This window comes from Periplaneta americana, chromosome 13 (assembly GCF_040183065.1).
Source record: "Periplaneta americana isolate PAMFEO1 chromosome 13, P.americana_PAMFEO1_priV1, whole genome shotgun sequence".
Lineage (NCBI taxonomy): Eukaryota > Metazoa > Arthropoda > Insecta > Blattodea > Blattidae > Periplaneta > Periplaneta americana.
The window spans coordinates 105,966,322-105,993,186 of record NC_091129.1 but is presented as its reverse complement, the minus strand read 5'-3'; the positions used below and the strand labels follow the sequence as shown (position 1 = coordinate 105,993,186).

Below are 26,865 nucleotides of genomic sequence, written 5' to 3'. Positions count from 1 at the left end.
ATGTTGCTGTGAAAATCCAATTAACACACGCTAATTTGAAACTTACAGTATATATAAAATATCAGTAACCGAATTTGAAGTAATTTCAATGATCCTTGGATTTTTCACAGCAACATGAAGCTTTAAAATGCAGGTTTATAAAAACTCCAAATTTTGAGTGGTTTCCCTTTTGAACTGGCCCGTTGAATATAAAGTGTGAAAATGAAAACATCCATGGATAATAAAGAAGGTCTTGGTATAGCATATAAAGTGCATTAAGCTTAATATTTTAGTGTATTAGTCGTCATCATCATCATCATCCTTGCATGTATTGGGACTAGTGGCGCGTTACGGTCTCTTGCCAACACTTGAACGGTCTGCCCAAGGATCTCTTGCCACAGGATGGTAATTAAAAATTTGGCGTGGAATTCTAGAACGAGGCATTCTGATGACATGTGATCTCCAGTTTTGTCTGTAGTTCTGTAGGTATTCCATAATCGGTTCAATCTGCAGTTCTTTCATAATGTCAAAATTTCTAATGTGATCCATTCTTGTGTATCCCGCTGTATGACGCATAAATCTAATTTCTGCCGCCGTTAATCTTTGTGAATCAATATTACGAATCGTCCAAGCTTCACTACCAAAACAGAGTATAGACCTGGCCAATGTTTTATAAATTCTGGTGCGCGTGTTTTTTTGTACTAAGATTGGTTTGAATATCTGATTAATTATCCCCATTGCTCTGTTGAATTTAATAATTTTCTCATTCAAATCTTTTTCTTCTTCATATGAAATTTGGTAACCAAGATAACTAAAATTTTTAACTTATTCAATGATCTTATTATTGATGCAAATTTTGCTACGACTGGTTCCTTTCCTAAAAAAGCCATCACTTTAGATTTGTCAGTTGAAATTTCCATATTGAAACTTTCTGCTATTTGATTAAAGTTGTAAACCAAACGTTGTAAATAATCTTCTGAAGTTGCCATAAACAATATCATCAGCAAATAATAAGGTATCTATTTGGGACAAACGACTTATCGGTATAGTGTATTATAAAATAAGTGTATGAATAATTTAAAATCAATTAAAATAAAATAATTAAGTGATAATGTCACACCAATCATACTTAGATTTTTTTTTATCTCAGGAGAAGACCTCTATACCCTGCCATGTTTCCTAAAGTCCTCGAAAATTATATAAATTTATCTCAGAATTACTAATGAATGCTTCTGTACAATTGCCTCGTGTTGCCAGCCAGCATTCTACACTGTGAGATGTGTAAGAGAAACTCGTAACAGCTGTGGAGTATGCTGCTTAGTGGCATGGTTCATCTGATATTGCAGTTTGGTTGCTAATGCTCTTAGGTACGATCATATCTTGCTGGCTCTGCTAGTCTGAGAGCATGAAGAATTCCATTTCTAAGATAAGGCAGAATTCGTAATTCCCAATGATTAGGGTGACCAGATTCACATCGATAAAAAAGAGGACATAAAGCTTAAAAAAGGATCACATTGTTCGAAAAAAGAGGACAGAAAATATGTACGTAGATTTCGGCTTAGGCCTACATTATATTTTAAATTATGTCAATATCTATTTCATTACAAAATATTTACAGTACAGATTTAAATCCGTAACACATTACATTGAAAAATATGTAATGCGTTTGTCGAGCTATGGAAAATGCTTTTCTTTAGCACAGAGTAATGTTCAAAATAAGGCATAGCTACATTGATCATCTAGCGATTTTTTCGAAAACATAGCTACCCCACCATCTATGTTATCCACTTCCACAGGTAACCTAACTTACTTGTAGCCTATAAAATTTATATTACGTGAATGAAATTGAACAATTAATAAAAAGTCAGATGTTCAAATTTGTGTAACTTTATTTCCATCAGCGCATAACAAATCCAAAGACCTTGTATAGTATTATATACAAGATCTTTGATCAAATACGATTTCTCGATTTACTAGCTACCTCTGAGCAACAACCACAACAAAGGAAGAGCAAAGAGATTTATGATCGTTGGCAAAGAGTATATATATTCCGTGGATGCTGCTGCCACCTATAGGCAAATTACTTGAAAGAAAAAAAAAGGCGTCAAATCAGATAATTTCAAAATATCAGGTATACAAGTTACGGAAAGGACAGTTCTTGATTTTTTTTAAAATCCGCTCTGACCCCGGACAAAGACCTAAAAAGAAGGGCATGTTTGGACAAAAGAGGATATCTGGTCACCCTACCAATGGTAGGATTGCGGGGGAGAATAATGACTAGCAGAATTTTCACTTGGACAATAAATTTCCTCTAACCCTTTTATTTACTGCAAATTTATGACATGGGGCTTCCATTTTTGCTTCCCTCCTGAAGGAAATCATGCAAAGAATTTGTATCATTAAAAATTAACTGCCCTCATGTAGATTCGAGCCAATGCACCTTAATGGCAATTATGGTGACCTGTAGATCCCAGATGGTGACTTGTAATCCAATAGCAATGTTTCAATTTCCTTCATATATTTATAAACACTGCTTACGTAATATATACAAGTGGTATATAGCATTCGAAATAGTTTTGAACTGGTTCCTGCATAATGCCAATTCTGCTGCTAGGAATCGAAGCAGAACACTTGAATTACATTGAGATTTGGGACATTTAAAGAACTTAAATACTTCGTATAGTAGTTATGGTTGGTTATTGGATGCCATTTCTCGACTTCTGTGTCCCAGTTATATTAAAATAAACGGTTGTCATTCTTGGTATTAAAAGATACTACATATAAACCGAGGCACTATATTCTCTGTACTTGAATTCATAAAACAAACACATTCGAAAATAAATTAAAGAAACTTAATACATTTTACATTTCACTTATTACAATAAGAAGTTGCAATAAATCATGGTATTACATTCCAGTTTCCTGAATGTACAGTGCGTTTGTAGCTCGGCTGGACCATTCCGCAGTATATAACACAACAATTAGAATTTATTACAGTTCAGAAATCGGTCTGATACAGACTTGATTGCATGCTTGTTAGTTTTTACAAGACTTGCATGTCTATAAAATTTCTCGTCAATTGACGATCTATGCCGCGGAATGGTCTGGCCGAGCTACGAACGCACTGTATAATTAGTAATTAAGCATTTTCAAATAGACCTAAATTTCCCCTCCATCTTTTTGAAATATGATATGCATGTTGAGATGTTATGATTTTTACTAATGATAGAAACTACAGTTGCAATGCATGAGAAGTACAACTGAGCGATTTTTTCTTTAAGGTGAAAAAAAAAAAAAGTCCAATATTGATTAGTTTGTAGTGTACAGTAATAGTAAATGCTGTAGTATTTTAGGGTGTAAATTTATGTTAAATAAGTCATTAGAATTGAATTAAATTAAATTAGAAAGTTAGTGTGCTAATTTTTATGTCATTAGAAATGGTTTATTGCCATGTAGCATTTTGAAAATCCTAGCACAGAAAAGAATATGACTTGTCATTCATTCATCACTTTCCACAAGATGATGAACTAAGGAAGAAGTACTGTTTAGTCATTTCTCGCCATGGGAACAAGTCAGGGACTCTATGAATGCCAAGCACAGTATCACAGTGTCTGCAAAAGACATTTAAGAGAAATTAATTTTAGCATTAGCTGCTTCCTAAGATGGCATGTTCCATGTTCGAGGATTTCTCAAAACAACAAATTTCTTCAAACATAATTAAGGCACAAAACAATGTTAACAGAAGTGCTAAATGACATCTATTCTGCAAATAAAAATAAATCTGATGTTGATTTAAGTACATCAGCTCTCAATGAAGCAAATGTTTCAATTGCAGAAGTCTATGAAGTGCATAAAAAATATTAGTCACATAATGTTCAATTAAATTTTTTTAGTGGAACAAATCCAGGCTTTCGGGAAACAAAAATGTAAATTCCATTAAAATACACTGAAAATCTGCATACTATTATTTAACATATCAACAAATCTCAAATGATACTGTAATGTGCTTGTCATATATACAATCTTCGTACTCAACTAGTAATGCACAATTTATCAAACAATTTCACGATACACAATGCTTAGTAGTAAAACTAATCTTCATTTTATGGTATGTCAGGGTGAACTTAGAAGCAAAAATTGTAATGACGCTTCATGATCCAGCCATGCTCTGCATATATTCCACCTTGTATATATTATGTAAGCAGTGTTTAAAAGTAGGAGGAAAACGAGGTGCCTCACTCAATTCTGTTCTGCAATTAACTATTTTGCTTCCATAACTTAAAAAAAAAAGAACAGTTGAAATACATTGAGAGTTAACTTTATTTTGTTTTAATAATGCTGTAAAGGTAAATGATTTTTATACTATATAATTTATGAAAATGTCCTTTCATTCCTTCTTCAGTGATTTCAGGTATTTATGAAACATCAGTTTTTATACAGTTCATGATGCTTATTTTGCTCTCAGAAACCAGTAGTACTAATTTGTTTATTGGGACTAAAATAATCTTATATACAATTCACTAATAATTTAAAATGTACAAGAAACAACAATCAATTTTAAGAACAAAATAAACATTTCCTTTGTTCATACACAAATGTTATTCATAAATTCTGTCAAAGACTGAAGAAGAAATTAAAGAAAAAACACTATGAATCAATGGTAATAATAATAAAAATAAAGTTTAAAATGTGACAGGTAGATTATAAATTTGGGTCAAAAGTAGGTATTGGGAAGAGGTGTCGCAGTCCCTTTGTCAACACAGGACCCTTTTGGATTTTTAATCACTATATCTAGTCTCCAAGTGACCCTGTGTAGTTTGCACTGCGGTTCTCAAGTACAGGGAAGTAAAATTGTTCTAACATTGTGAATGTATTAACAGCTTTTTAATTCAGCATATGTACAGCCTTTCTATTCCATTATGTGGCCACCTACAGAACAAATTAACAAATAATGTGTTCTAAGGTAGGACATCTAAATGTGTTATTTTCACAGCTACGCAGTCTTGGGAACTGTGACCCTTAACTGTTAGTCGCTGCAACTTCCACTTACTCTGTACATTAAAATCAAGTGTTAGGTTTTTATTTTTTCTTATAACATACTTGCTCGTTATCATAAAAATAATTATTGTAAGAAATGTACAGAGATAGAGACAAAAACTTAGATAAATATAGCTTACAGCCAAATATTTTTTTTTTTGTATACCTAATATCACTTGTACCCATATAAATATAAGATAGCACAACAAGCTATTTTACCTGTGCTTTTGCTCTATCCTACAGCTAAGGATAGCTCGAAGCCTCCTCACGTGTACAAGAAAGACACTGAATACTAAACAGGGACAGGCCAATTTGCTCACTGCCCGGCAAACATCGCGACTACTCTCACGCGCAGACCATAAATCTCAACAAAACCCAACAGAAACATTCAACGATCCCTCTCATTTTGATATTCGACTCTGTTGTAATGCAGATTGTTAACAGTCTCCTACTGCACCACCAAACACCTCAAACATAGAGTTCATTTCGACATCCTACAAAATTACACACTTAGAAAACAAAATGAATTAGTATTATCTTTTTACATATATAAAAACGTCCCACACGCAGAAAAAATTTGTACCATGGGGAACTATTTTTCTGAATATGATTTTTTAATGTGACACACATACGCGCGCATACACACAACACACATACACAATTCATATAACCCATTTTGTACACAAATGCACATTCAATAGAAACATTCTCAAAATAATGTTCATATGAAACCCAAATATACAAGTAGATAGAGTCTTTAGCCATAAAAGTATCAGTAATCACAGTCTTAACAAACTCCTGTCCTGAATGTTGAGAACAGTCTTTCTTGTGAGAGATATAAAACCATCTAAAAAATCTAACAAACTCCGTAGCACACCAGTCTGTGTTACGGGTTCACAAGTTTACTTGCCAAGTCAAACATTACTTTTGTTTTTCCCTTCAAACCTTCAAGTGCTAACTAACGTGTATTGAACACCCAATATTTTGTATGGGTTCCTGATTTTGAATGCTCAAAACGAATCATATCACACTCAACATTAATATGAGAATGTGTTACTTGTTCATCCTTAGCACCCATTGAAACAAAGATTTGTTGACTGCAAAGAACGGCTGGCAGATATTATGAAAACTTCAGATATTTTCTCATGCAGTTAAAGGAAACACCAATATACAAGCTGAAATGTAACATTCCTATAATATGTTGGTTATTGCCGTGTGTGTGGCAATCTGACACGTCATTTGCTAGTACCGAGACAACAAAACAAAATTAATATCTGAAAGTCTTATCCCCATTTAAAGTACATAAGCAATAATCACGTGATGTACCTCTCATGAGCTTCAATCAGATCTCGAAAGAAAACATTCTGTAGTAGTGCAAAAAACGTAATTTAGGCACACTCAATATTCTAAATTTAAAAAGAAAGATCTGGACAAGAAGTGCTGAATCCTTATCCTGTTAACATCTGCAATATAAGTTTAACAACTAGTTTCTTCACTGCATATGTACAATTACATTTAATACATTTCCTTGCATAGTTAGTGCAATACGTACCGTTTCCTACTATAATATATTTGTGCTCCTTCCTCACAGTGCACAACACAAATACTTTGTCAACATTACAATCTCTCCGTGTGCTCATTGCAGTCATCGGTAATAAAGGCTGTTATGCACGGCAGACCTATGAGCACAAGGCTGCTTGGTGGTGCCTACCGACGCATTGTACCATTCAATGGCTGCATCAAACTACCATTTATATACCCATATGTCGTGTACATTGTGTTCTGCTGTGCAGCCCTCTGAATAGCAGTAGCATCCTGGTACTGAGTCTGTGTCATGTTCATCACACCCATCTGCACTGGAATCTGAGCCGCTTGGTTAATGAAACCAGCCGCCGTGTTGGTGATGTATCCAGTCACTGTGGCAGGCGTCTGCTGAGCTGTCATGCGATATCCATTCAGAGTCCCGTATTGTGCCATCAGGTTTGGATTGATGGTCACGTTTGGACTGACTCGCGATGAAGCTGCCGCCGCTGCCTGCATCTGTTGTACCGTTGTCACACCACCTCCTCCACTTGCCCGAGAAGAGCGTCCACTCGTAGATCCTGCGACAGGAGGCGTCACAGCTGCACCCAAATTGTTCACATTCATGTTGGTCTGATAGTACTTGTGGTAATTAGCAAGCGTCATCTGCGTTGGAAGATTTGCAGGGATGGGAGTTGGTGGTGTGGACAGCGTTCTTGTGGCTTGTTGCTGGAGCATCTGATGGGCAGCTGTGGGAGGTGGCGTCATGGTGGCATGCGGATGGTGAGATGTGGGAATGGGAGGCGGCGGCGTCAAGTTCATGGGCGGGGGTGGGGTCATGGTGCCACATGCAGAAGGAGGAACCATATCAAGTCCATTAGTCAGTTGCTGCAATTTGGCAAGACTACATGAAGAGGCTGCCCCAGTTGTCGTACCTGCCTGCCCTGACACTGTTCCCGGCACAGTGGTGCTAACTGCGACTTGTGGTGCAGGTGTCGGAGTCGGTGTTGGTGCCGGTGTTGGGGTAGGTGTGGGGACCGGCCCCGGTGTATGAGTGTGTGGATGGGGCATTGTTGCTGCAGCTGTCTGAATGTAGAAGTTGGTCGTGAAGTTGGTAGCTGCAGACACCGCACAAGCAGGCGAAGGCCCCAGTCTCTGGTGCGCAGCGACCCCCTGCTGCGTGTTCATTCGGTGCTGGATTACAGTTGGCATGGGCACACTGACGTAAGTGTTTCCACCTGGCTGCCCGGAGAAGGCCTGAGATGACACCGCCATCTGTGGAACTCCAATGTAGTTGCCTTGAGATGAGATGACAGCTGCCATGTTGTGAGCATGTGCAGCATGTGCGGCATGGGCTGCTGCATGGTGCGGGTGATGTTGCATGGGGGAAGGTGCCAGCTGATGGTGAGGGTGATGTGGGTACCCTCCACCCACTGCTGCCTGATGCGAGTGTGCCATCGCCACCTGGTGTTGCAAGTGTGCCTGCAGCTGCTGTTGTTGCTGAGTGTGCTGGGTACTTGTGTTTGACTGCTGGTGCTGATGCTGTTGTTGCTGCTGCTGTTGCTGTTGCTGCTGTTGTTGTTGCTGCTGCTGCAGAGAATGTTGCTGTGATTGTTGGTGAGCCTGAGTTTGTTGCATTGATGTTGATGAATGTTGAACAGAGCTGTGTTGTTGGTGCTGGCCAATTGATGGTGGCGTGGCTCTCTGTCTCTGTTGTTGCTGCTGTTGAATGGGCGTATGTTGGTGCTGGATGGATGGTGGAGTTGATCGATGTTGTTGTAATGGATTAGAGTGCTGTTTATGTTGTGTAGGAGTAGATTTACTTCGATGATGCTGCATCTGTCGTTGAGATTTTGTTGAAGGTTGTTGTTGCTGTTGAGGTTGTGGTGGTGGCTGCTGCTGCTGCTGCTGTTGTTGTTGTTGTTGCTGCTGCTGCTGTTGTTGTTGTTGTTGTTGTTGTTGCTGCTGCTGAACAGAATGCTGTGTTTGCTGGTGTGAAATGGACATGTGGACATGCTGAGCTGTTGACACTGGGATGCTTTGGTGGTGATGATGTTGGTGAAGTGTCTGGATGCCCTGCTGAGCACAATCAGAATATGTCTGCTGACACTGAGTCTGGGTGGTATGAGTAGATGACGTCTGTGGCGGCAGTACAGAGGGCGGTCTTGGTGGCTCCACCGAATTCTGTGATGCCATATCGTTGGAAGAGATAGATGTTGGTGATTCAAGTCCAAGTTGGCTCACATCTAAATCACACTGACCATATCCATGGAGGGAGTGGACTGAATTGGTAGTTGAATCAGGTGTGTAGACACCCATACTCGGAATTTCCGTCTGTGACGGGGTAGGAGGAGTATGCTTCACAGAGCCTGGATTGATGGGTGTAGCAGGCTGGATCGTCTCCACACTGTTGTCCAACCTGGGAGTTGTATTCCCACTGGGGACTTCTACCACTTCACATGATGGATGCTGTGAAGGGGGCTGCCTGTCATCATTCGAACTGGTCGAATTAGGCTGCCCATGTTGTTTGTTACAGATTTCCTGAGCTGTCGAGCCTGATATGGATGAAGGAGTTGTTTCCATGGCTCCACAGTTTGAACCATCACTATCGTCCATGATCCCACTCACTGAATTGCTGCGAGTCTGTGTGGACATTGAGTTTCTGGAGTTATGTTCTCTTTCCTCCAAAATAACTATAGCTGGAGGTGATGATGCAACTTCTTTCTCTTTCTCCTGAGTTTCTCTAGATTCAGAGTCATCCTTGCACTGTTCTTCAGTCTTGGAATCGTCCTGCACACACGACTGATCTTCAAGTGACTTCAAGGGAGTTGATGTATTGTCACCATGAGATGGAGACGATATGAATAATACTGCATTTCTTAATTCTTCCTCCCTGTCACTGGCGGTCATCTCGGAACTATCTGGATCCATCTCAGTAGACTTATCTTTCAGCCTCTCCTCTTCATTTCTTGTCTCACTTTGTTCCTCCCCAACTTGTGTAAGGTCCACTTCTGCTGGGGCCATGCTTTCTTTATCTTCATCTGGACTCACAGTTTCATTTGTCTGTTCTGTGTCATTGTCTTTGATTGTCTCTGTTACTTGTGCACTTGTATCAGAAGTAGTAACTTCCTCCACACTGGTAGGTGCATCTACGGTTTCCTTTTGCTCTTCCTCCGTCTGTATTTCTGGAGCCTCAACTGCCTTTGCTTCTTCTCTGATATCCAGAACCTGAAATTATATAAGAAAGTAGATTTCTGAAATGGTTATTTGTCATGGATAGGATTACATAATAATCCAGTGAAATGGAAAGCCCCTTCCAATAATATCACTAAGGAACACGATCTTTACCTCTGGGAAACTAACAACTATTTCTTGATAATTTTTATGTGTAGAAACCGAATATGTTGCTTAAAGTTGCCTACTGAGTCTTAGCTTTTATTTATATAAGATTCATGACTATGGTAAAAGAATATCATCTACAATACTAAGGCTTTTGTTGCTTACATTTTGTGGCATGTATAACATGATAAATATATCATATTCGCAATTTATAGCATAATACTTACATTTATAAACATTTCTACTTGGTGGCCTTCCTAAACATGTTGTGTGTGCCATGTACAAGGCAAGTACAATTGTTACCAGACTTCCCTTTATCTGGGATGGAAGCATCAGAGCGAAAGAACTAAATGGTTTTGTACTGAAATAAAGTGTTTGCTTAAAATGTAAATATGCTACTAAACATTTTATTGAGTCTTTTAAATTTGTTCTGGGTGAAATTTCTATTAGGTTTGGTAGCTTAGTTTGGTGTGTTGTTCATTGAAGCAAGATAGTGGTGTCTCAGTTCATGTAGTACTTCTTTATTTTTGTGCCAGCATGAGTAAAGGTGACAGGTGTCAGTGTCAGTGTTGCAACTTAACCACACAACTTATGTTATGTTTGTGGGAAGTTCATACCAAAGTTTCAAAGGAAAAGAATCCATAAATTTACTAAAACAGTTTATTTTCACTATTTTAGTTGCAGACTTGATCAAGATAAAAAGTGGACTACAAAACATTGTTGCATTAATTGCACAACTAATTTGAGAAAGTGGTTAAATGGAAAATTAAAATCCTATTCATTCACTATATCTATTATTTGATGAGCACAAAAAAAAAAATCACATGAATGACTGTTATTTCTGTATGATAAAAATATCACATTTTACTAAGGAAGCAAAATCCAATATTATTTAATCACATGTGCCATCAGCAATTAGATCAGTCCCTCATAGTGAAACTTTACCAATGCCAGTTCCCCCATAATCATTTAATGTACAAACTGATAATAATGCCACTGATGATTCAGAGAAACCTGCAAGTCCAAGCAATTCAACATATGAACCCTCCACCACTAGAAATGTGGAAATTGAACAACCAGAATATAAACTATAAGAAAATCTTACCTGAATTATCGAGAATTTGTGTAATGAATCCTATAATGAAAGCTTTTGCCAGAATAATAAAACAATATTCAGGAGACAATATCATATTACAGAACAACAAAGTGACTTTACAGCTGGAAAATACTGTATAGATCACATTTTTACATTAAGACTACTTCTGGAAAAATGCAAGGAAAAAAAGAAAGATATAGGACTGGTTTTTATTGGCGGCCATATGATAGCATTCCCAGGAAATTATTATGGCAAGCCTTAAGAGAAGCATCAATAAGTGAAGATACAATAGCAATTCTGAGATCATTATTCTTATGCAGATGACACAGTTTTACTTTTTGGTGGAAAAACCTGGCATGATGCAAATAATTCAAATAATGGACTTAAATTAATAAAAAAATGGTTTGACATAAATTATCTTTCTATCAACGAAAATAAAACCATCATTATTCCATTCTCATTATCTGAAAAATGTAACAAACCTCCTACATCTATATTAAGTATTAAATTATATAATTCTGATTGTTGTCTTATACAGTGTAAATGTCCGATTATTAAAGAGTCCTCTGAAGTTAAGTATTTAGGCATAATTTTCGATAATCATTTAAAATGGAACCAACACATTAATTACCTTTGTAATAAATTACGTAAAATAGTATATTATTTTGTTTTATTGAGGAATTACTTGTCAATAAGTTTATTACGTACAATATATTTAACTTTATTTCAATTGGTAATTATGTATGGATAGGATGGGGTAGCTCATTTAAATCCAATTTTAATCCACTTTATTTATTACAGAAGAAAATAATTAAAATATGTCTTCATAAACCTATTGATTTTCCATCTCAAAATTTGTTTATAGACTTTAATGTACTTAACGTAAGACTTCATACATAAAAATCGAAATAATTTTGAATTGTATTCTCATAGTTATGAAACAAAAGGTATGAATTCTTTAAGATTGTTTGAACAAAAATGCAACACTGTTACAGTATTTAATCATAGTAGTAATTTAGGCCCAAGAATATATAACAAATTTATATTTAAATATCCTAATCCTGTCAATTCTAATAGTTCTAGTATTAAATTTAAAAAGTTATGTATGGATTTTATAAAAATTGAAAAATTGTAAATTTAAATTTATATACTATAACTGCAAATTGTATTGTATAATTATTAATTTCAATTCAGGAATCCGCCTCTGAGCACGAGTTCTACTCTTTCAGGGGCGAGCTAAAGTTTCTCTGTATATTTTATATTTTATGTTACAATTATTAGCAAAATAATAATAAATAAATAAATAATAAAATATATTCAAGGAATAAATATTCAATTACAATCTAAAATCGGAAATTGTTCATCCACAGAATTTAATAAAAATATAACAAAGAGATTATGAAAAGAATCCTGTATATTACCATTACTTTTTTAAAATAGATATTGATATGTTTCAGGAACTGGTCTAGGAAGTGTAACATTATGGGAATTCCAATCAACCAACAGTATTTTTTACATCAACTATATTCTGCGGATGAACAAATCATAATTACTCAGAACACTGAAGATGATTATATAAATTATAAGAATATCTAACCTTGAAGATGGAAGATGGAGAAAACCTAGAGATTAAAAATGAAGAAATTAAAATGGTCAGTAAATTTAAATATTTGGGATAAATTTTAGAAGCTGATGGGAAGAGTGTAGCTGAAATTAAAAAAGCATTAAGTGAAGGAAAGAGTAAATTGGCATGTTGAACTCAGTTCTTTGGAGTAGAAACGCTTTAAATAAAACAAAAACCTTCGTTTATAAGTCGCTAGTGTTATGTAATAAGTCACAAAGTGTTTATGTAATACAGGACAGAATCTTGGACATTAGACAAAATACACGAAAACAAATTATTGGCTATTGAAATGGATTTCTGGCAGAAAGCAGCCACAAAATCAAGACGAAAAAAAATTGGCAATTAAGAACTAGAGAAATGATGGAGGCAGAAAAGAACATTATTGAAGTAATTGAAGAAATAAGATTAAAATGGTTTGAGCACATGATGAAAAATGGAAGAATACCGAAGATTTCTGTAGTGGACTGCGAAGGAAAGGAGAGAAAAAAAAGATAAACCAAGAAAACAATGGATGAATGGCATCAGAAGGAATATGAAAAAAAAAGAGATCTTACTGAGGATAAACATTTGTGGAGGAGCAAAATTTCTTTCAGTGAAGGATAACTAGTGTATTGTAGAAAAATCTTCTAATAATAATAGTAATAATAATACTTTTACTTCATTTATACGTTTTTACAGGGGTCTGAAGAAAAAAAACATGCAAGTGAGAAAAACGTTTAACTAAAATGGTATTTAATTACTGTACATCTGAAATGGCAGTATAATAATTAATAACATGCAATTATTTTACAAAAAAAAAAAAAAAAGTCAGTTACAAACACACTTCCTCTTTCTTCCGCTTATTGGAATTCAAGAACCAATCAGTAACCTTCTCGTCATATCACATTGAGTCTACTGTCAAAATATTTTCAGTTTGGAGGGGTGTTAGAATAGTTGTATTCAGTGCGGTCATTGCTTTGGAGTTGGATTCTCATTGTTTAAAATATTCCTTTCCTTTCCTCTGTACGTACTTTTCCACTCTGAATTGATTCTCCCACTGGCGCATTACCAATTTATTTAAGCTAGTATGTGCAGGGACAAGAATGAGCAGATTCGAATTTCCAGAAATTTCAAAGCCGGCCACATCTTAGCAATGAACACATACTGCACCATATTTAGGCCTACATGATTATAATACGCATTTTTTTTTTTTGATAAAATGTCGAGTTGAAAACTAGGTGTGTATTATATTTGTATTCGCACTCAAACACCTCAGACTTGAACAAATTAAAATTAATGCTAAATTTATGTGGGAAACAAAACTAACAGAAACGGTCAATTTCTCGTTCTTGTTTTCTAGTCTTTTGTGCAATTTTCATTCGTAATTTCTTGTCAATTTTCGACAACCAGTGCTTTTCTACTGGAGAACTCTGTTTAGAATATAATATAGTGGTCAGGGAAATGATTACTGTTCAGTGCACGGGAATTTTGTCGTTTTAACCTCCTTTTCATCACACCTGACTTTCAAGATCTAGGCGGAGTTAAAGAAAAATTATGTTAAAAATATGATTATTGACACATTTCTCGGTTCCATGATGAAAAATACAACAAAAATGTGCCAGAACGCCTTTCTGGATTGTTCTGCCAGTAAAAGCACTGTTGACAACAATCACTAATAAGAATAATATTTTTAACTACTAGAATGACTTAATAACCTTTTCTTTCATTGTGGGATTTTATGAATACAATTCTCAACAATTGAGCGTCTTTAATTAAACCAAAAGAATTTACCAATAATAAAATTACTGAAGAAAGAGTAGCATGACGTTAGTCACTGTCAATAGCCACGTTGTCAATGAATGTTCTGACATAAACCCAGACCTGTTAACCGGAAGCTCCAGTTCTTTTTTCTGGATTTTAGGATAAAAATTAGTGTGCATATTATATTCGATGGTGTAGATATGGTATTTTTGCATTCTTACATTTTCAAGGCAAACTTAATTTCGAGCAAAATTTAATTAGCAAGTATAAATGAAGTTTTATACCTCTCAGGGTTTAAAATACGATTACGAATTGTGAAAAACGTATAAACAAAAATAATAATAGAAAGTATAGGAAATGAATTTTGCCAGGACTTAAAAAGAAAGTATAAATGTGAAAAACGTATAAATGAAGTTTTACTATAATAATAATAATAATAATAATAATAATAATAATAATAATAATAATAATAATAATAATAATAATAAACAATACCCATGCGAAATCTCATAGAAGATAAATAAAACAGCTTTAGTTGTAACGTCATATCTGTGGAAAAGAGAGTACACAGTATCAAATCACAGAATTTACCTTCTCATTGTCATTTTGTGCTCCATCCTTTATAGCAGCATCACTGGGAGCTTCCTCAGACTCCGTCTTGCTGTCTTCTGGTAGACCTGGTGTAGGACTAGATTTTATTTCCTCTGGAGCAGGAGTATTTTCTGATTTCTTATCATTTGGTTCCGATAATTTCTCTTCTTTATCTTTTTCTTTTTGTTTCTCCTTCTCCTTATCATTTTCCTTTTCTTTCTCCTTCTTCTCTTTTTCCCTTTCGTCCTCTTTCACCACCTCCTCAGCCTTCTTCTCATCTTCCTGAGTTGCATCAGATGCTTTCACTGCCTTATCTGCTTCTCTCACACTCTCCTCTGCTTTTTCCTGGCTTTCTGGTTCAGGAACTGTTATAGTGCTAGTCTCGTTACTCGTAGGAACGTTGCCATCAACATCACTGGGAGGTTCGGCTTTATCCACGTTGCTTTTTTCAGCTTCAGTCTTACTCTCCTTTTCTGTAGTTGCAGTAGCAACAGCCATGGCTGTAGGAAGCTGTACCCAAATCAACAATAAGTAATATTTTCTAAGCTACAACATACTGTGCTTATATAACAATACATATATTTACTAATTCACAATTAAAATTTAAAATATAGAACACTTACAAAATTATTTGACTGTGAAGAGAAGTTGTGAATATAACTCTGGTTTCTATTTTACCAAAGTTCATATTCTCTTGAGCTAACATGACCTTGCTCAAGTGCACCATGTTTTGACACTCCAATTTTTTTAATGAATTTTAGGTAAGGGAGCAAATAGCCATAGTAGCTAACACGACATTTTTATACCCCATTAACTAGCCCATTTTGAAACTATATAAACACATAAATTTTAAATATTAATTTTCAATCTGTCCAGATGGTCGCATTGCTTTTGGCCCATAAATTAATTAAAATAAATTAATTGCATAACTGAGCAACAATATGACTCAACAGTGTAATGAACAAAATTCTGACCAACAAAATCTTCTGGACACTGGCTGCACGAAGCTACAAGGGACACTGTGATGTAATTATCAAAGAGATTATAATATTGTATCTTGAATAATTCAAGTAAGTACTGTATATCTTTCCAAGAAACATAGAAAACAAGTTAGCAAAATTTCAACAGCTGATAGGCACAATGAAGCAAGTTATAATTAAGAAGTACGATCAGAGACAGCTTTAAAATTCTACAAAATATTAGTTCTACCAACACTCTTATATGGCTCAAAGACCTGAACATTTTCATCAGCTCAGTTGAGAAGAATTCAAGCAGCAGAGATGAGACTGCTAAGATCTTTAGCAGGACATTTGCTATCAAATGAGGAAATTCGCCAAAAATTCAACACAGATAATGTCACCAACAAAATTCACACATGTAGAAATAACTGGAAGAATCATATAGAGAGAATGGCCCCAGACAGAATCCCACATCAGCTCTTACATTACACACCACAGGACAGAAGAGCAAGAAGACGCCCTAAGAAACATTGGAATGATCAGTTTTAATCTTGAGGATAGAACAGGCTGAGAGGTCTAATCCATGAAGTTAATGATGATCATAATATTGTCCTAGTTTTCTCTTTGTGAAGCGGATGATATACATTCAGAAAAGCTTTGGTTCTGACACAACCTTCCCAATTCACATTATTCCCTAATTTTCGCGAGAATTTCAACTACTGTGGCAAGAGTTAACAAATATGTTAGCTAACATCCATCTGGAATTCGTTGGTGGAATCCAAATGCACAAAGGAATGTTAACACATGTGTTAAAATTTTAGCACATGTTAGTGCATTTTCAACATTTGTTGGTGAAGCTAGCCCAAGACTGTTCATTTCATATAATCAATATTCAATAATCTCTACAGTATCATTAAATAAAGCGAAAAAGTAAAACAAATTAATGAAAGATAGGTAATCAGTGTATATAAAAAAATATATGGAATATAACAGTGAGCAATATATTACTTTTTTATCTTCCTCCCCATGGTCTTCTTTTTTCTTCTCTTCTGTCTTTGGTGTAGCTCCTGCAGCTCCGAATTTGGTCCTGGGCCGACCCTTAACCCAACCTCGCTTTCTTTTGACGGGTCGTTCTGTTTTTTGGGGTTCTGAGCCCTGGTTGACTGCCGGTGCTGACTTTCCTTGATGGACTGGTGTTTGCTGGTGAAGGGAGGGTGGAGATAATGGTGGGGCAGCAACATGGTTGCTTTCTCTGCTAGCAGGTGGTTCCAGTTGCACCTCTGGCTTTAGTTCTGGCATCTGAACTTCTGTGCTATCATCTACTTCCTCACTTGCAGATCTGAAATAATAGTCCAATAAAGAACATTAATCAGTAATGTAATATATATCAACAAAATTCCAGAATATTCTAATAATGTATTGATGTAAAAATAGCTCCAATCCTTGAAATTAGACACATTCAGTCAATTTATATTAATACTTTAAGGCCCATTATTTTTTCAATTTCTCCTACATCTTTAGTACCTACTACAGGAACTAACTCTGTTTCTCTGTGAAACTTATAAGAAGAAATTGTCACACTGATGCCACAGACTTTCTTGGAATTATTCTGGTGTCACTAAAGTACATAAAAAATGAGCGCACATGTGTTCCAGCTTCCTCTCCTGTAGACAATGGTTCTCCCAAAGTAATACATTTTTGGGCCAATTTTTCGAATTTTCAGCATGTCCAAAATTGTACTCCCTTCAATCCAGAGAGGACCTTAGGCTGTTTTATTAATACAGAACTACGTCCTTGCCTGAGTTGAGTGAGAGTGTACATACAGAGTTTCAGAAGTTCCAAAAAGTGAAAACTGTGATATGCTTACTTTACAGAAACTATAAGAGCTATGTTAATAATTTATTTATAGTTGGATAGAGGACAAATGTCGTTTTTAATAATATGTAAATCGGTTGGACCAGATGCATGAGAATCGAGGGAGAATGTGGCGAAAATGGCCGTTTTTAGTGACTTTGGCAGTATGAGTCAGGGCTGACTGAAGCAACAGTATCTCATTCTGTAGCTTAAAAACAACGCTATCAGTGGGGAAAATAACATTTATTCGCAAGTTAAATTACAAGAGTTATGAGATCCAGTTTGTGATAGTAGTGAAAATTTCAAACATGCCCAAGAAATTCGGAGCAAAATACCATCGTGACTGGCAAAATGTACTAGGAGTAGTGGCTGAGGGTACAAGGATTCAGATAGACCACATATGTAGGAAGCCAAATGAAAACGAGAGTACAGAACTTAGTTGAAGACCACATGTGAGAGTGGAAATTCGCTTTAGTGCACAGTCAAAACAGAGCTATTGTAAATATAGTTGGCTTTGACATGAAGTTACATACAGATGTTTCTATGATTCAGATTTTTGTAGTCTCTTTTTATTGTTAGTAATAGAGAAATTAAATGGAGAACACCATCTATTTTATTAATTTTAATATCTCGTTTTGTAGCTTAAAGACAACGTTATCAGTGGATAAAATAATAATGCCATTTATCTCTCATTCCCCAGACTTGACCTCTCCTAATTTATTTTTATGGGAATGTTTAAAGTCTGAAATGCATGTCACTAAACCGAACTACTTGGACTTGGAAAGAGGAATAAGAAATGAAATTCAGTTGATATCTAGTGAACACTTACAAAAGTTATGGACAAAATGTTTGTTCATTATCAAGAATGCATACGGTATCAATAAAGGTTACCTAATGTCTATAATTATAAAAAATGAACTGTGTTTCATATTTGCCTGTATTTTCAACCTTTACTTTGCTTACTCTTTGACTAAGGTTGCAGAAAGTTGAATGTGAATTAAGTAATACTAAAATATATGTGTGTGTTCACTAATATTTTGTTACTATCATATTATCTATGACAAGTTTAAGTTTTAAGACACTATTGACCGGTTTCGTCAACCTCTGTTAAATATGCTACAACAAGAGTTTTGCTAACAAACATTTAATTTTTTAACAGTCATTTAAATATTACGAGTTAGGATTAAAAAAACTCTTGTTAAATCACATTTTTCATGTTGGAACATAGTATCTAATAGACCGTGGCAATATCATGCTGTTATGAAAGCAGCCAAGATTACGCTTTTCATTAGCATTTTGTTTTATATGATGCTGATTTGAACTGTTTATATTGTGCAGTCTGCGTTATTTGGTGTTAATAAATACTTTCTCAAAGAATAACCATTGTCACCTAAGAGAACTTCATTAGAAATTATGGAATTCTTCTCATTTCGTATTCTGTTCTGATGTAGGAATCATTAAATATAGTACTATCATGTGCAGATCCTGACCAACAGATATGACATCACATAATAGTTTGCACGTTTACTGAAAAATATTCTTTTCGATTGTGAATTATTTCACCCATAGTACCCTCAGGCACATGAGAGCAGTCTATTTCACCCAAAACTCCTGGAAAGTTTGCTCTATTATAGAAATCTTGAATAATTTTAGCACAATCTTCTTCCCTTGGAAACACAATATATTGTGACCTCAAACTAGAAATGGCAGCAGATACTCAGCTTGCAGTTGTCTTTGAAATGCCTACAGTATCTCCAACAGTAAGCTCAAATGAACCTGAAGCATAAAATCTTAAACCAACGAGTACAGTAATTGATGCATTGGAGTTAGTGGTAATCAGTGCTTTTCTTCTAGAGAAAAAGATGGTGGAACTCTGTGTAGAATATATATAGCGAATGAGAAGATGATTACTGACCAGCACATGGGATTTTGTCATTTTTATCCTCCTTTTCGACCAACTTTACGACTTGAAAGACTTAAGCGTAATTCAAGAAAAATTACATTAACAACATAATTATTAACACATTTGTCGATTTCACGATGAAAAATGCAAGAAAAAGGTGTTGGAATGCTGTTCCAGCATGTTCCGCCAGAAAAAATTATTGGTGGTAGGTTTCTGTTCATTGGGTATTCTAACCTGTCTTCTATTTCTTGTAACACTTTTGCTACAACTATTTTAGATATTCTATATCTCTCTAAAAACTTTTATTCAAATAAACTGACATAATCATTTCGTCTTGGCATAATTCCCTTTTCTCTTTCATCATTTAAATAATCAGCATACAACAGTTGTGCTTGGAAAATATGTTCTCTAGCTGCCATTTTTAACAGTGACTAAAAATTTAAGTGGTTAATAATGGGCACTTAAATTAACGAGAGATTTAAGCAGCTGTTAACCTTAACAGAGGTTGATGAAACTGGCCATATGTAGTTTAATGTTTAAATTTCTAAAATCAGTTAAACAAATGAGGACTCACCTATTACGTATCTCATAATTGAATGAAACTGTCATACATCTATAGCATTAATTTTTAACGTTTTTGTGTTTCATGCATTTCTACTAGCAGTAAAAACTATATTATTACGAAACGAAAGATCCAATTTCAACACATAAAATAAGTAATATCCTCTCACAACAAAGCAACATCAGTCTTCTTGACATATTTCGCGCTTGTTGGAGCATCTAGCAAATGATCTAGTGCCATCATTGTCAATTGTCATGCTTTTAATAAGTTTTAACAAGTGAAACCTCTTTTAACACCAAACACGCACAACAGACTGTATCAAAGTCTAACTCAAATTCTGAATCACTCGATTCCAGTAAAGCAGGTGCCACCAAAACAATGAAACCTGCTATGGTGCAGCAAAGCTGTAAAAACAAAGCTAGCACTAGCAGTCTTGCTACAGCTATAGCAAGGTTGACAGCAGCACACGCAACATAGACTCAAGTATACTAAAAAAATCTTTTATAATTTTTAACATGCATGCTAGAGACTATGGGAGAGAAAGCAAGGAACGCGTCCTCTATTTTCGATGTAGTTTCAGCAAAGAAAAATTCCCAAACAAATCTGTGACATGGATGTGACAAATTTTCTTTGTCAATCAGTGTTGCCAACCCATTTATGCACATCACGAATTATTGATTCCGCCCTCAGCTTCTTTTCTGATATATCGAACTTTTATTTTCTTTCTGGCTCCAGCACTTATTATCAACAATATCTTTGTCTGTATCCATGATCAGAATGCCGCCCATTTATTAATTATAATGCAAACATAATGAAATGACACACAATGCATGTAGGCCTATAGTACATTATTGAAAAATACTGTACCATAATATTATTTAACATTTAAGGGGATTTCCTTTTGCAACCTAGAAAACACAGGCAAGGAAATCATGTGACCAACTTGAAATGTACATGCAAAATACAAGGCTTGTGCACTAAAGGTTGGCAGAACAGAGACTAACTATTATGCAATATGTTCAAAGCCAAGTGTCTGACAAAATTATTGTACGAAACCATAATTATAGCACAGGCTGGCAACAGTCAACTTAACTGAAATATATATTAGGAAAGCAGTCAATCCATTGGTGACCGTGTGTAGAAGGAAAGAGAGGTGTAGTTACATGAGTAGCCAAGTCAGTGAATAGCGGCAACAGTTTTTCACAACATGGATATGGATTAACAACTGTTACACATCATTTTTCACTAATACAGCCATAATTACAATGTGTTATGCAATTCAAGTAACCATTCAAAGGTGTTTCTTTTGAAAAAGTTTTAACATATCTCTTACACTTACTAGGAAGATCCACAATACGACATTTATAAACAAATTCACAAAAATACAACTTGCCTTATTTCCTGATTTTAATTTTTTATAGCTTACTTTATATTAATAACCTAATAAAATGAACAACTTTCTTATTCAAAATTATTATATAATGTAGTGCTTCCCAGTTTTCTCTATTGATTTTTTTATATTGAATTTCATCACATGTCTTAGATATGTATTAATATTCATTAAAGACCAACAGTTTTACTACTCCCAGTAGCAGACTGTTGGTAGGAGACTTCAGTATTTGTCTGAAGAGTATTCTCTAACATTTCCTTCTGTATAACATAATCTCATATTTAAATTTTTTTAAAACCTTATTACTCATCAATGAAGTAAATAGGCACTTAGTTTTATATATGTTACCGTTAAAACTCGAAATCCGTCAAAATCAGTTTCAACTAGTAAAAACTAGTTTAAGCAAGTTTGGTAAAAAAAACCCTAAACAAACCAAACCTAATCGTCACTATTTCTAGATCTTACGAAAATTTCCTTTCTATCTACATTTTTAAAGCTAGTATTACTAGTTGAAATTGGTTTTGTAGAATTTCGGGTTTTAACAGTAACATATATAAGAACAGATCACAAAATCATATCTTGATTAAATCTCAGTGCTTATTAGGACAAATATTACAACTATTCGTTTTATTTGCACCAAGTTACTGCATATGCAAAACACGTTTTCTTTGAGATTTAGTAGAAATTGGCAATAATATACAGAAATAAATAGAATTTTTGCAAGCTAATAACATATTCTTAAATTATCACACTGATAACATTGAATTTTTTAAATTTCATGAATAAATTTCTTTCATTTGCATTCCATAAATATAGATTTAAAAATTTTCATGTTTTCCCTATTTTAGTATGTTTCAATCACTTTCAAGATAAATATATCGAACTAGATGTAGATCTTTCATTATATCTGTCAGTGAGTGACCATTAAATTTCAAGTGACTTATCTTGCACATCACTGCAATGAAAAGTATTACAACCTTCTGCTATCTCTCTTCTCCCTCACCACAAACTGTGATGTTGCACAGAGGCAGAGATATAATAAAAGATCTGTACCATAACCTGAAGGCATGTGATGCTTGCCAGTAAAATTGGTGGTATAGGCACAAGATGATATTCAGCGAGATGAGACCAAGGACTCACTGTAGCATAGCTTACATAGTTATACTGGGTGACGCATGGGAACGGGAGATTTTGAATCGATTAGCTCAAAGTTATACTTGAAGTCAGTAAGATTGTGATACCGCTATACTGTTCCTTAGCTAATGCCATTTCAGTTGCCATGAAGCAGTGGACGAGAGAGCATTGTGAATTTGCAGTAAAAACAATGATTGTTGTGAATCTGCACGACGAGAATTTTGGTATCATGATCTGGTTCTGTGAGCCCATGCTGTGAAGATATGAGTTGAAACATTTGAATTAACAGGTTCTACCCTGAACAAGAAGCATCCAGGACCAAGCAGTCAGCTGCCATCCAGCAAAGTTCACAACTTTCTGCACGCAACACGCTGTCATTAGGCTTGCCTCACACACTGTGGCCAGAATATTGCCTTCAGATCTCAAATTGCATCCGTACAAGCTTCAGGCATCCAACAATTACAAACCAGCAATGCTAACAGATGAGTAACTTTTGCTGAACTGTTTTTAGCAAAATGTGAGGAAGATCAACATTCATCGCTGCATTACGACAGCTTTTTGGAGAGCGTCTCATGTCGAAGAACAGTAACAAGGACTAGTCCGAGTGATCGCTTGATCTTTCAGTGTGCAATTTTGGGGGATTAAAGGGTCGTGTCTATGCTAGTCGTCCTCACACCTAAATGAACTAAAGTCCATGATTCGTGACAATATTGCATCGATCAACCAAAATTCTCGTCATGCAATTCAGAACAATCATTGTTTTTACTGCGAATTCACAATACTCTCCCGTAAACTGCCTCATGACTACTGAAATGGCATTGCCTAAGGAACAGTATGGAAGTATCACAGTCTTACCAACTTCAAGTATGACTTCGCACTAATTGATTCAAAATCTCCCATTCCCGCACAATACCCTGCAGTTAGAAAAAACCTTGAAAAAAAATCTAACCAATAATCAGGTAATTATCCAAAGTGGGATTCGAACCCATGCAAACCTCAGGTCTCGAGTTCAACTTGCTGCTATCTGAGTTACACTGGCAACAAAATTTTTTATTAATAATAATAAAGGTCTCATTGTTCATATCATATTCAAAAGAATCAAAACTCTAAAGAATGGTCAACAATGTACTTAAATCCAAAAGTACAAGTTTTGTAATATGTTGCACTGAATTTTCTCAATATTTTCTGAAAGTTTTTACTTTAATAATCCGTACTTTAATCCCTTCCAGAGTCACAAACTTCAGAATTGACCAGATTACACTATTTAAAATTTTTCTTCATTCATCTCTCTATATGAAGCATACATAGTTCAGTGGTCTCATTTCACATCAAAGGTAATTTTGACGATTCAGCTCGAGTTTCAGTTACTTTATGGGATAAAGAAAGAGGCAACGATCAATTTTTAATGTTTTAACAAGAATCTCTTAATTGCTAAATATTAAACAAATAAAAACTTTAAAATAAGATATTTAATTTCTTTATTTTCTTAAATAACTGTGAAAATAATGACTTACGCGTTTTTCTTCGAAGACAGTGCAGCAGCTATCTTCTTGTCTAATCTGGAAATAAAATTTAACATGATTTAAAGATCTACACAATGTTCTCATTTACAAACTATTTGAACGTTCATTTAGATGTAAAATATAGGAACATATTAACCAATAGTTTCACGAAGTTTTCTGGAAGGATATTCATAAAATAAATACTATCTTCGGCATTATTTATATCTAAGTTGGACTGCTGTAAACAAAAGGGAGAACCAAAGGATGCCTTGGAAATACATGAAATGCAAAAATTATACAAAGTGTAAAACGTGTAGATTTTTGTAACTACTGTATTAATCAATTGTGTCCTGCGCCGTGGCATCGCGGTCTAAGGCATCCTGCCTAGGACTCGCATTACGGAATACGCGCTGGTTCGAGTCCTCATGGGGGAAGAAATATTCTCATGAAATTTCGGCCAGTATATGGGACCGGTGCCCACCCAGCATCATGATGCACTTGGGGAGCTACGATAGGTAGCGAAATCCGGTTCCGAATGCCAGCTATAACGGCTAGGGGGATCATCGTGCTAACCACATGATACCTCCATTCTGGTTGGATGATCGTCCACCTCTGCTTCGACATGTGGGAGTGAGGCCAGTAGCCGGCTGGTCGGTCTAGGCCCTTCACGGGCTGTAGCGCCACGGATTATTATTATTATTATTATTAATCAATTGTGGACAGATGTGTCAGTTTTGGTAACATGCGCCAAAAAAAAATCTTGGTTGTTTATACAGTTAAACCCTCTTAACAGATAACTGAGGCCTGGCTTAACCGAAATGATAGAGTATAAATACATACAGTATTTTTGTACCATTACACGCACTTTTTTCTTTAAAAAAGTCTAAAACGTAATTGAATCTTTTGTTCCAAAGGTCTGCCAATGAGACAGCAACCATCTTATTTTCAATACACAACAAAGATACAAATATGGGTGAATGCGCTTTATGGATTGCAGTGGGTAGAGAAGTCTGCTTTCAGTTCAATTGTTTGGTGTTCAGTAGAGGTCAGCAGCTGAATGTTGATCCAAAGTTTTCTTTGCTTACGTAACTTTTCGTTCTGGCACCAGGAATCGAACCCAGGACCTCTCAGCTATGCACGCTGAGCATTCCTTTCATCTGAGCTATGCCGAGACCTGATTCACACGCCGGTCAAACTTTCCAATTATAGGTATCTACGTTGACTACATGTAGGTAGTCTTGATTATTCAACGAGGAAGGCGAGGCCTCATATATGAATATATGTCTATACGAATAATAACAAATGAATGAAACTTCTTGAGAAATAACAAATGGCGATCACACAAGAAAATGTTAGTGACCAAAAACAAACTATTAATTAAATTTACTCTTTTATTAAGATCGGCCAAAAAATAGTATACAATACATATGTTAAGTGCATAACAGAATCTCGGAAATAGAGAAGATGAGATGATTCATCTCTTCTCCAACTTTTCCTCAATTCTGTTATAATGCACTTACCATGCTTGTATCGCAATATACTATAAAATGAACTAGACTAACACTTACTTGGCTTCTTCAAGTCTCAGTTTCTTCTCTCGCCTTTGTGACCAGCGCTCTCGCTTCACTTCTTGCTGTGGTGTGCTTTTAGGTGGAGTGCTTTTAGGTGTGACAAGTGACTGTCTTCGTGTCCAGTGTCCACTGAACTGCTCCTTCGTGCGCCCACTACTCAGACTTGCTGGCGGTTCTTTAACTTTATTTCCGCTAACAGGTGTTGCCACAGCTCGTTCCGGAACAGCCACTGCTTCTGGCTCTGCACGATGTTCTCTCTTAGGTCTTTCTTCTTTCGGTGTTTTAGGGACTAGAAAGTATATAAAATTTGACGTGTCAGTAATAACTGAATAAACTTCTTAATAAGGTTTCAGCAATTTTCGAAACTAATAAATAATTTAAGGACTTTGTGGAAAAAGAGGGGACACCTCTTCCTGGCCAAATTGAATGACTCTCTATTATGTAAGATCAGACCATCTACTGGTACATTGTATGTTGAGCTAGAAGAGTGTGAGGTACCTCCGTTTTATTATTTCAGATGAAAATAGAAAAGATATTTTAAATATGAAAATATTCGGTGGAATAAGAGGCTATCCTACAGTTCTTTAAAACCTTGATCCTGACTAGCTAAATATTTTCGGCTATCCTACTGTTCTTTAAACCCTTGATCCCGACTAGCTAAATATTTTCGGCTATCCTACAGTTCTTTAAAAACTTGATCCTGACCAGCTAAATATTTTCGACTATCCTACAGTTCTTTAAAACCTTGATCGTGACCAGCGAAATATTTTCGGCTATCCTACAGTTCTATAAAAACCTTGATCCTGACCAGCGAAATATTTTCGGCTATCCTACAGTTCTATAAAAACCTTGATCCTGACCAGCGAAATATTTTCGGCTATCCTACAGTTCTTTAAAACCTTGATCCTGACCAGCTAAATATTTTCGGCTATCCTACAGTTCTTCAAAAACTTGATCCTGACCAGCTAAATATTTTCGGCTATCCTACAGTTTTTTAAAACCTTGATCCTGACCAGCTAAATATTTTCGGCTATCCTACAGTTCTTTAAAACCTTGATCCTGA

At 35.5% G+C, this 26,865-nt stretch overlaps 1 protein-coding gene across 5 annotated transcripts in view; it reads right to left on the bottom strand.

The window, feature by feature from the left end:
- Positions 1-4,281: 4,281 nt before the first annotated feature.
- enok (enoki mushroom) overlaps positions 4,282-26,865 on the bottom strand; it is a 300,499-nt gene continuing 277,915 nt past the window's right edge. For 4 of the 5 annotated variants that reach the window (XM_069843715.1, XM_069843719.1, XM_069843717.1 and 1 more), the window contains exons 14-18: positions 25,800-26,091; positions 24,244-24,288; positions 16,895-17,225; positions 14,928-15,437; positions 4,282-9,765 (exon numbers count right to left, since the gene is read on the bottom strand). In XM_069843715.1, the coding sequence (XP_069699816.1) occupies positions 6,724-9,765; positions 14,928-15,437; positions 16,895-17,225; positions 24,244-24,288; positions 25,800-26,091 (4,220 nt within the window). In that variant the 3' untranslated portion in view covers positions 4,282-6,723. The remainder of the gene's footprint in view (positions 9,766-14,927; positions 15,438-16,894; positions 17,226-24,243; positions 24,289-25,799; positions 26,092-26,865) is intronic. The other variant, XM_069843718.1, reaches the window with a different exon arrangement.